Source organism: Temnothorax longispinosus, chromosome 6 (genome assembly GCF_030848805.1).
Source record: "Temnothorax longispinosus isolate EJ_2023e chromosome 6, Tlon_JGU_v1, whole genome shotgun sequence".
NCBI classification, from domain to species: domain Eukaryota; kingdom Metazoa; phylum Arthropoda; class Insecta; order Hymenoptera; family Formicidae; genus Temnothorax; species Temnothorax longispinosus.
Genome location: NC_092363.1, coordinates 13,856,419 through 13,868,384, shown reverse-complemented (window position 1 = coordinate 13,868,384; position 11,966 = coordinate 13,856,419). Strand labels below are relative to the sequence as shown.

The window sequence follows — 11,966 nt, the reverse complement described above, 5'->3', positions numbered from 1 at the left end:
AATCGTGAGAACGAGACTTGAATATAATAATGTTTATTTAATATATAATGTGTTTAATTTGAAATATACACACAAAGACAAGGTAACAATTAATCATATAAAACATAACAAGTTTCTTATATTTATGTAAATTTTCTTTTTGTCGGAAGAACGTTCATTTTTTTTAATTGTTTATCTTTTTTTTTTCTTTCTTGCGTGTGTCTTTTTGCCAATTTCTTTAACTCGAATGTATGTGCGAGTTCTAACAAGGCATTTTAACACCTCCTCAGGTACCCAATTGGCGTTGTATCCAGAGCTCTTAACAAGAGTGACCACTTTTCTGACGACATACTCTTCTTTTGAGAAACTGTCCCCATGAAACTGTCCCCAATACAAAACAATCCTCCACAACTTTACTAAGCTTCATCAATTCCTTTGACGGAATGATGAGATACCCTTTCGAGACTGTTTGGACCCAGTCACATTCATCGTGGCTAGAATTGTAAGTGTAATCGCCAGTGGCCTCTCCTAGAAATGGGTACTTCAACCTGAATCGATGGGCTACATACCCCGCAACGTATTTCAGTCCTGCCATTTAGACTATGTCCGAGCTGTTGGCACAGCCGTGCGGTTTCTCTTCTTCGTGTAACAATGAGTGGAAGCTATTTTGCATGAATTTCCATAATTCGTTGCAGTCTTCAATTTCTATTTCTACAGCTTGTTCCGTTACGTCGAAGTTGTCTTCTGTACAATTGTCACCTTTGTCACGGGCGGAATAGTCTAATATGTCTTCGGATGTTATATTTATAATATTGTTGAATAACTCCTCTGTTAAAATTGTTTCTTCTTGAAGGTTATTATCGTCATATTTAGAAGTGTTCTCAACAACATTCCCATCTGTGAAGTTCGGTGCGTGAAGTCTGATTACGAAGCGTAATCATCAACTGATCACCTGATCCAGTTTTTATTTTTCAATAAACACCGAATTTGTCCCTTTGTAAAATAGGGGTTCAGTACCGCTTTCATCTTTTCAGAAACACGTACTGTTAGAGCCGCTTCTTTTTCGCGTTTCGCCGCTTCTAATTGTTCGTTAAGTTCGACAATGGACGTCTTCAGTTGGATATTTTCAGCAAGAATGGTCTTTACGTACTGTTCCCGCTCTGCTAGTTGCAATGTCAGTGATTTATTTTTGATTTCAAGACTGTTCAATTCCTGCATACACTTTTCTACTGAACTTGCATGAAATTCGTCTAGAGATCTGTGATGTTTTAAGTCAGCTTTCAACCACAATGGTCTTATGTGGATCCTCTTCTTTGCTTGCCGTGTTGCCAGGAACATTGCTGATAATGTTTTCGTCCATATATCTGAAAACATTTTTACGTAATTAAGATATTTCTTTAAATTACTTCAAAAATGAATATTATACTTTTCAACATGTCATTTGAAACTATTATGCTTTTAAAACGGAAACTTAAGTTACTTTTTTTAAACTGGTGATAAATAATAAATATCAATGCAATTACAAATTAATCATTACTACATATTGCACCATAAATAGGCAATAAAGTATTTCACTCACCGACGTTGACGTTTCAATGGTGGACTTCCTTGTTCACTATTATATGCTGCTTCGTGAACTTTCGTCTTCGGAGTAAACCGTTTACTCCTCGATCTTACTGTGCGACGTAACGAAAGTGTACTACACTTATGTAGTACTACCTTCTTCTTTTTGGATCTACAAAATAAGTACATATATAAGGTCGTTAAAGAATTTCCTAACTTGTCACTGTAAAACTTAATTATTGTATTGTTAAAACTAAACAAGAATTAACAGATATAAACAAATCGTTGTGCAACGCATTAAAATGGACTTGCTGAAAAATTTGTTAAAAATTTTCCATCTATGCGTACGAGTATGTTACCTCACGAATAAATTTTACCAACCTTGCTGGAAAACTACAGTTCGTAGAGGATACTTCCTGAACATCTTTGTCACTGTTGGTTGGTTCCTGGCAACGATTACTGAAAAAAACATATAGAAAATAATGTTACAATTAATGTACACCAAACTTATAGTGATGACGTATGGGAAAATTTCAAAAGAATCGAAATATCTTTTGTAGGCTATTCGGTAACGGCGACTGTATGCTTGGCGGGGTGAACAGGAAAACACAAGGATTTCTCGAATACTCTATATATATATTTGTCCTCTGTACACTTAAACACGTCTTGACTCTACGACACTACGAGCTCTTCTGCACACGACCGAGACGACCGCAACGCAGACAATGACCGCACGTAAGCGTGGCGCCCCGAGGCTCGCGCCACACGGGAGCTGCCCTCTAGAAGGGCGGGAGCACATCGCTCGTTCAAAGCCCAGCTTCTCATACTCCCTCCCTTTGTGCGAGCGATCCGTGTTCGTCTAATTTTCTTCTTTATCTGTAACATATCAAAAATCAGTTATCGAGTAAAATTGATCTCTAACTCTGTTCAAACTCTACATTCATTATATTGTCTCTTAGATATGCAAATGCTTCTAAAGGTAAAGGTTTCGTCATAATGTCTGCCAAGTTCTCTTTGGTCTCAATCCATTCGACTTTCACCTTCCCTTGATCAACACACTGCTTGATAAAGTCTCCATGAGTGTCAGCCATATGTTTTCTGTTTCCAGTTTCTTCTCTTTCTTCTAAGTTTTTCTTTATTTCTTCTAAGTTATCATCAAACATTTTAAGTTTGTGACTTCCATCCTTCTTAGTGCAGTTTCCTGCTGCTCTGTTATCACACCAGATTGTTGCAGGCAAGAATGTTTTTCCAACAACATATCTGAGCGACTTGTCTAATGAGATTACTTCTTGACAGGCCTCACTCATTGCTAGATACTCTGCTTGACAGGTAGAGAGTGTGACATATGTCTGTTTATGACTTCTCCATGCTATCACATCTCCAAATATTTTGATTATATATCCTCCAGTGGATGTAGAATCAATGCAATCTCTGAAACTAGCGTCTGTCAGCGACTCTAACTCATCTGTTTTACCTTTAAACATCAATCCTCTATTTGCAGTTCCTCTAAGATATCTGAAGACTCTTTTTACATCTTGCCAGTCTTCTTCCGTGGGCTTTAATTGTCTTCTTGCTAAATAGTTTACTGCAAAGGCTATATCAGGTCGTGTAGCATTTGCCAGATACATTAAGCTTCCTATAGCTTCTCTATAAGGTACTCTTTTAGTTTCTTCTCTAATACTCTTTTCTTCTAATTTTCTGATCATTACTTGCAACCAACATATCATCTACATAAAGTAATACGATCACTATTTTGCCTTCTTTCCTCCACGTGAACAGGCATGGCTCATGTAGGTCGTTCTCTAATCCAAGTTTCTTAGCCTCTTCTGAAAATCTCTTATTCCCTCTTTTCGGACTTATCTTCAATCCGTATAAAGCTCTATTCAATCTACACACCTTAGTCTTCTTGGTGTTTTCATCCAGTTCTACTCCCTCTGGAATTTCCATATATATTTCATCTTTTTCTTCTAGAACTCCATTTAAAAACGCAGTCTTAACATCTAGCTGACTAGCGTATAAGTTATATTTATTTATTATTGCTAATATAGATCTAACCAGTGACAGTCTTGAAACCGGTGCATATGTCTCTTTTAGATCATACACATTTTTGTCTTTACATCCTCTTATCACCAGTCTCGCTTTATATCTGGTTGATCCATCTGCTTCTAATTTCCTCTTAAATACCCATCTTGAATCTATTATATTAGGTCGTCTTCCATCTAATTTCTCTAATGGTCTATCGACAAGTTCCCACACTTGATTAGCATACATAGATTCAAGTTCCTCTTTGACTGCAATTTTCCAATTCTCTTTTTCGTTACTTGATATAGCTTCTTCATAAGTAACAGGCTCTCTATTTAACGATGCCATAAGGCATTGATGTAATTCATCTTCATTCTCTATATTCCGTTGAATGTTTTTCACATTAATATAATTAGCAAAGCTAACATCTTCTATTTTTCTCCGCACATCAGTGTCTCCATTATCTTCTAGTTTTCTTTTAGTTTTACTTCTATCATTGGAGCTTCACTTTCCTTTCGTGCGTCCTTCTGCTTCTGTTCGTCTAGTTGTGTTGTTTGTTTTCTCGGTCTACCTCTTTTCCTTTTCTCAGGAATCTCTAGTTTTTGTTCTCCCTTTTCCTCATCCTCTACAAATTCTTTCATCCAATTTTCATCTAAGTCTTTTTCTTCTTCTATTTGACTGTTTTGATATACATTTTTATATGTTACCTTTTCATTAAATCTAATGTGTCGGGACTCTATAAATTTTCTTGTGCTTGGATGCCAGAGTATGTATCCAGTGTCAGTATATCCTACCAACACACCTCTAATAGCTCTCTTGTCAAATTTCGACGTAGGCTTTGGTACTCTTGCATATCCAATGCATCCAAATCTCTTTATTTGCTCGAAATGACAACTTGTTTCTGATGAGAACTTCTTCAAGAGGATCTCATACTCTATAGTCTTATGTGGAGATCTGTTGTACGCATGCACAGCAGCGTCAACTGCCAACCCCACATACTCTTTGGTAATCCCGAGTCAAACATATATGTTCTTATTTTCTCTTGCATCGTTCTGTTGAACCTTTCTGCAACTCCATTATGTTCCGGAGTGTACGGTGGTGCATATATGGCTTCTATATTTTCTCTTTTTAACACTTCTTTAAAAGCACCTCCCGTAAATTCTTTGCCTTGATCTGATTTCACATAGCATAGCTTTTCTTCTTTTCCTAGTAGATTTCTGGCGGATATTAGGTATTTCTCTAGAGCCTCTCCCGATTCATCTTTCGTCTTCAAGGAGTAAGCTTTCGCTAATCTAGAATAATCGTCTATAAAGGTTATTATAAACCTCTTTCTTCCTGGATAAGATGTAGGTTTTATTGGACCCATGATATCCGTATGTATCACTTGTAGTGGTCTCTGTGCTCTATTTCTGTTTTCTTTAAACGGCAATTTTGCCATCTTTGCCATTATACAGACTTCACACTCTAATATGGAGTTATCAAACTTAACTGTCTCTAATCTCTTTTCTACTTTTTGTAGCTGTCTTAAATAGTTTAACGACGCATGACCTAATCTAACATGCCATAACATCGCCTCATTTATTTTCTCTAATTTCTTTACTTTTTCAATTACTGAGCTTTCACACATTTCTTCTATATTCTCTAATGTTTGTATATCTTCTAACTTAATGACTTGATCGAGTTCAGCATTATTGTCTTCTATATTTTCGTTCACATTTGTGAGTTCTCCTTCATTCTCCCTCCCAATCGCAGAGCCAACATTGTCTCTTTCGTCTAATTCTCCCTCCGAAATTGATAATTCACTGGTCTGAATGTTTGCTTGCGATTGTTCAGGAAACTCACAATGTGGAACAATTTCTGCTCTACATCTATACACAGCACATTCTATACTTTCATTGTCTTCTATATTATTGTTTTTAACCTCAAATTGCATAATCCAATTTGGTTTCTCATAAATTCCTTCAAAAACAATTTTATTTGTTAGTTTATTGTGAACTTTAAATACTTTATCATCTAAATAAATACTGAACCCTGCATCAGCCAGCTTTCTTAAAGATAGTAAATTTTCGGATACTTCCTTCGTTGCAATTACATTTGTTAATTTAATGACTTTCTTTTCTTTCTCATTTGTTAACAACAAAAGATCTCCTTTACCATCTATTGAAATGTCTGCAAGCTCATTCTTATTCGCGCATTTAATAACTCTATTATTACATTTTTCAAAGTTTGACAAAATTATATTCTTATTCACAATGTGATCTGTTGCACCCGAATCTACAATAAAATTGACTAGTTCTTTTGAACTATCTCTATCTTCTATTACTTTAGCCATGCATAATTTACCTTCTTTTGGTTTGCCTTCAATTGCTGTTTGCGATGGTATAGTTTTCTTGGCTGGTTGTATTTTGGTTACTTTCCCTTTATTATCTACTCTTTTTGTTCCTCTTTGCGCAAATCTACCCTTTTTCTTTATATTTTTATTAACGGTTTTATTTGTATACCTTTATCCTCTAAATCTGTTCGTCTGGGCTCCGGCATTAGGACAGCTATCACCCTTGTGTCCTCTAATCTCCTGGCAGTAATAACAGAACCAGGCCTCTGATCCCGCTAGTGGGCAGTCCTTCGCCATGTGACCCAATTTGTTGCATCGGTAGCACTTTACTTCTTTGTGCTCTTCTGCGGTAGCCCTCTGCACTCTAACTTCTGATTTCTCTAGCTTCTCTCTAACTTCACTCTTAGTCTCTGCCTCTAACTGCATCATGAAAGATTTTATTTCATCTACATTCATTTCTTTAAGATTAGTTTGTCTTCTAATTAAATCTACATTCCTCAGTTCCGGCACATTAATTGACACAGCTTGATACAATGCAGATCTCATTTCTTGTTCTGTGAGAGGTACCGCATCTTCGCATGATTCATATTCTCTAATTATTGAATCAAAGCGTTCGCAAAAATCACTTACTTTTTCGTCTTTTCTCATTTTAATTTGATAGAGTTTAGTTCGTACGATGCATGAGTAACGTTTACTTCACTCTTTTTATAACCTCTTAATTTCTTCAAAATTTCTTTTGGATCTTTCTCATGTAAAATCCTTTTATGATAATTTTCATCTAAATGATTGATTATTATATCTCTAACTAGACTTTTTCTCTTAGCAACTTTTAATTCGGAAAGATTTTCTGGACTTTCAATGTTTGAATCTATTACATCTAATAAATCGTTATTCATTAATTCGAATTTTAAATAATCCATCCAAAGATCAAAATTGGATTTTTGCGTCAGCTTATATTCTCTTCTAATATGCAACCTTTGACTGTTTAATTCTATCTCTAAAGCACTCTTAATTGTCTCTAAACTTCTATTTTTCTCGACTGAACAGATTGTTTCATCTAACTTTTTCTTTTTAGGCTCTACTTCTGATTCTTTAACCGTTTGTATACCGTTTTCTACTTTACTTTGTGTATTCTGTTTATTTACCTCTAAACGTCTAATCTTTAGTTTCTCTTTCTCTAAATTTACGTGGGCGACTTCTACCATGTTTTCCATCATGGAGGTTGCTTGGGTCATAACCTTGTCCAACATCTTCACTACCGATTCCATTTTATCAACCATCTTTTCTTGTTTCTCGTAAAGCATCTTTGTCCCTATAGGTAGTACAGGACGATTTTCAGCCCATTCTCTATTTACATCTATGTTTTTCTATTATTTTTGGTTTGCCACGTTTCGGGATTGCACCCTTTGCTTCAGTCTCCTTCTTGTTCTCTTTTTCTTCTAAACAAAATTTTTAAATTACTCTATCTCTGAATACACAAGTATATTATCCTTCTTGATTGTTTTATTTCAAAAAAAATACTCTCTTACCTTCATCTTTATTTATTGTTTTATCACTACCTCTCTCTCTCTCTACCACTGTGACCACGCTGCTGTCACTATCGTAGTCAACCAGTGAATCCTGGTTTTCTTCCTCATCCATCGGAAGATTTTTCGTCTTATCTTCTTCCATCTAAATCGGGATTTAAATGTCAATTGAACATTAGCATTCCTCTTTTGACAAGATAAACCAACATTCATATTGACCGATAATAATTTACAATTTCTATCACTAGATCTCTTTCAGCGATAAAAATTTAATGCTTATGAGGCTATATAGAACGCACTGCAATTCACAATAACCCCAAAGCGAGAAAACCACGCGCCTCTGCAGGGCTATCCGCACGCGCACACCACTGTCCGTTACGATCTCCAGCACTGCTGAAAAGATCTATGGGAGCTCGGGTTGATCACGCACGCGCACGGGGCCCATACAAATTTACGCGGCCTCCCTGTACAGTAATCAAGCTACACCGCACAGCTAGTCATGCTCAATTACCGACCCGATACATGTCGATTTTGAAAATTTATTCCATACACATGCCTGTATATATATATATATATATGTGTGTTATGGCGTCGCATCGATGCTATGTTTTTCAAATCGATCATGCGTCAGCGCGTGCCCGGCAACGCGTCCCTCGCGCCAAAATAATGACTCACTTTTCACGATCGGACTTTCGCGCGCCAAAAAAATGACTCTCGCCGTTCACGATCGGACTTGCACAGGCACATCGCTTTTCCCGCCAGCTTGTTACCAAGCGGCATATATCTATCTCTTTCTATCTCACACATCTATCTCTTTCTATCTCACACATCTATCTCTTTATATCTCACACATCTATCTCTTTATACATCTATCTCTAATTCTCTTATTGTCACTGTTGCCTCTATTTCTATCTCTCAAGAAGAAGGCAAAAACATCTATCTCCTTCTAGCAGCATTTATCGAACGAACGTTCTTATTTGCTGAGAATTCTCTCGTTTTGCTCGTCAGCAACGAGGAATATTATTTACTTACCCTCTAATCTTCTAGATTCTTCTAAATGCTTTTCGTCTTCCCGATGCCCTTCGCCGGCGTCTCACACACTTCGCGTTACACGTTCAACTAGATGTTTTCGTGCTTCGTTCTTCACGCAGGGGAATCGTGCCCTGGGCCCATAACCTGTAGGCTATTCGGTAACGGCGACTGTATGCTTGGCGGGGTGAACAGGAAAACACAAGGATTTCTCGAATACTCTATATATATATTTGTCCTCTGTACACTTAAACACGTCTTGACTCTACGACACTACGAGCTCTTCTGCACACGACCGAGACGACCGCAACGCAGACAATGACCGCACGTAAGCGTGGCGCCCCGAGGCTCGCGCCACACGGGAGCTGCCCTCTAGAAGGGCGGGAGCACATCGCTCGTTCAAAGCCCAGCTTCTCATATCTTTAAATGGCTCACTTGAGTCGAATGTATATTACACAACTGTAGGAATTACATTACTTATTGTGGAAAAAAAATAACTTGAATACAAGATATATCCTCCAAATGTGGTACACTTGTATTTTAATACATACCTAGTAGATACTGATGTTAATGTTTCATGGCAACTCGTTGAGTCTATCATCAACAGATCCAAATCTTGTAAGTGCTTAGTGACTCCTGCGGGGGATGGTACTGGGGTCAAAGATCGTATCGGAATATTAGTGCTCGTGGATGGGCAAACCAAATGAAACTCCCGCCTTATCACCTTCATATTATCTTCTTCACGAGATGCTCTAAAAGAAGAAAAAAGTTATTGTAATTTCATATACATACTACAGAAAGACTACAATTGCTAGCTTTGTAATTTTAATAAATATCAGAGCAATGAAAATGATTGTTATATTTCGTCTAATAATTCATAAATAATATATTATAGCACTATATATTATTAACGATATAGAGCTATGGTTAAAAAAGGACTATATTGATTTTTCCTTCTTAACTTACTGTTCATTTAATGGCAGCAGATATAATGTAGGTACAGTGGATGGTAAAAAACTCCGCCTTTTTGAAATCTTTTCTGCCGCAGCTCTCTTTCTCTTCGGCTGAACAAATGACTCTGGCGTAAAGTGCATTGAACAAATTCTTGCTGTAATAACAAAAAATCGTAATGTATTTTGTTGATGTATGAACATCACCTTTAATTTACTTCAAATAAGCATAGACATTTACATATATTATTATATGTAAATGTCTATGCTATACAGTTTATTAATTAGCATTATATTTATTATTATTAAGACTTACCGTTCACCGTATTGGAAGGAAGGACAACTTCTCCGATATTTTTGTACCATATATCCTTCACGCATGATTTGGTTTTCCGGTATTTTGTGGAAACTGACTTCCGCCGGAGTACATGTTGTATTGGTGTTTTTACAATTTTTTACAATACACCGCACCATTTTAGCGTTCTCCAAGCTCCTCAAATCAATTTTCAAAATTAAACAAACGTTATCTAGTAAGTGGAGGTTGAAAATACACACAGACACTTTGCCTGAAAGAGACAGACGACGACAGAGAAGTACGAGATACACACCTCGATTCACGTGCAAGATAGACGCTACTAGTACAGTAGTGCCAAACTTCCAACGCTAAACATTTTGTTTCTCACAGTTGCCCACCCTGTGTTTTTCGGTGACAATCACGTTGAAAAGGGGCGTGGTTTACGAGTTCTGAGCACACCATGTACCCAGTAAGCAATTTGATAACAAATTGTCGCCAAGATGGCATCAAATTCGTTCAAAGATTGGTGTCAAATCCGGTGCCATCTGTGTCATCTTTAACCTCGTGTTTTGTTAGCAAAGCCTGTGTACATAACCAGACAGCAAATTGGCAGCAAAAACCGAGCAAGCTTTGTCTAACGTTGTCTACCAACAAATTGTCGACAAACACCGAGCAAGCTTTGCGTAGCGCTGTCTGACGACAAATAATCGGCAAAAACCGAGCAAGCTTTGCGTAGCGCTGTCCGACGACAAATTGTCCTCAAAAACCGTGCAAGGAATGCGCAAAACTGTCAAAAAAAAATTAAAAAATTATATTTATTTCGAAATTTTATTATTATTTTTTAACTAAATTTGTTTCTTAAGATGCAGTCTATGATTATAAATATTTTTTCGTATTTGAAAAACACACTTACCTTGGTGGGATTCAAACTCGGGACCTCGGGACCTCGGGATCGTGAGCCAACTGCCTTACGTGGTAGACTACTTCTTAATGTAATGTAAGGTAAATGTCCCTATGGCCGACACCTATAAGGCCGACCCAACAAAAGAATGGCGTTGTCAAGCGTGACAAAAATAAATTCGATAAAGAGTTTCATACTGGTGGATAGCTTCATCCATGCACTTTCCAAAAATTGTAGGCTCAATCCATTCCGTCAAGTATTTTTCTAGATAGAGAAGAATAAAGGCGCACTAGTGCGTGCCCTCTCTACCGACCAGCTGTGTCCAATTCCGACCGGGCATGTCCCCATTACCGATTACCTTTTTTCAGAGCATGCGAGGCGGAGGTTTCAACCGAAAAGTAAACATAAAAATGAACATAAATCAATGATAAACATGAAAAATACACATAAGTCATGAAAAGGTATTTTTATCAAGCCAAACCTGGACGACGACGACGACGATGGCGATGACGGTAACGACGGCGACTCTCCGCGCTTGGCAGCGTACGAGTCGCTGCTGAGCTGATAATTGCTCGCGCGTCGCCTGTCCATCCTGAACGGAGGGAAACGCTCGTGGTAACAACGGCTCGCACTGTGCCAGAGCTTACGCACGTAACCGGTACCGTGGACGTGGACGACACGGAGGGCCGCGCCGAGCTCGTGAATCGCCTCCCGCAGGTAACCGAGAACGTGATACGCGTGCGGCGACAGCAGACTGTCGTTGACGAGCAGGCGTTGTATATCAGCACGCACCCACACGTCACACTCAACACCACGGCGCCGCGACTACCGAGATCCCACATAGTACTGCCTCTAAGCGGATAACCTCACCGCAGCCGTCGGCTTCCGCAGCTTCGATGATACTGACGTTTACGTGTATGGTACTGGGGACATGCAGGCGTTTTGCTGTGTCTAACCTCGACCATCGAATAAATAAAAAAAATGAGTTTTTGACTAATTTTTTTTTTCGAATATGGCAATCAAATTGTAACAAACCATTTAGCGCTCGGATTATTCCTTAAAAAAGGATTTTGAACGAAATACGGACTATTTAGGCGACCGACAATTCCTAACCTCACTCTTAAGAATACGCGTGGATGGTGACGTGCGGCAAGAAATGCGAAAAAAAATATATTTAACTATTGTACTTACTCTGCACGTTATAATTCTTTTGTACTGCACGAATTCCTGAATTTTTCCACTGCACTAATGAACGTGTTGTTGAATCAGCAGCCTCGTAAACAAAGGCGTTTCACGTCAAAAAAGTCGGTAGAGGGAACATGGTCGGCCATGGGGACATTTACCTTAAATGTTATATATAGTCTACATA

The 11,966-nt window shown here is 38.0% G+C and overlaps 1 protein-coding gene and 1 long non-coding RNA gene across 2 annotated transcripts; both read right to left on the bottom strand.

The window, feature by feature from the left end:
- Positions 1-2,157: 2,157 nt before the first annotated feature.
- Positions 2,158-7,256, bottom strand: LOC139814460 (uncharacterized). Its single transcript, XM_071780723.1, has 3 exons — positions 7,042-7,256; positions 6,066-6,316; positions 2,158-2,418 (listed from the first exon to the last, which is right to left on the bottom strand). Exons 1-2 carry the CDS (start codon positions 7,198-7,200, stop codon positions 6,068-6,070), a joined length of 408 nt encoding a protein of 135 aa, XP_071636824.1. The 5' UTR covers positions 7,201-7,256; the 3' UTR covers positions 2,158-2,418; positions 6,066-6,067.
- A 169-nt stretch (positions 7,257-7,425) lies between these two features.
- LOC139814461 (uncharacterized) lies at positions 7,426-9,420 on the bottom strand. Its single transcript, XR_011732464.1, has 2 exons — positions 8,455-9,420; positions 7,426-7,567 (listed from the first exon to the last, which is right to left on the bottom strand). It is a non-coding gene; the product is annotated as an uncharacterized lncRNA (long non-coding RNA).
- Positions 9,421-11,966: the final 2,546 nt, after the last annotated feature.

Coding starts and splice junctions, on each gene's coding strand:
- LOC139814460 (XM_071780723.1), bottom strand. CDS start 7,200: ATGCTTTACGAGAAACAAGAAAAGATGGTTGATAAAATGGAATCGGTA. Junction 6,317..7,041: donor TAAAGATTAGACGTTTAGAG/GTAAATAAACAG, acceptor TTCATGATGCAG/TTAGAGGCAGAGACTAAGAG.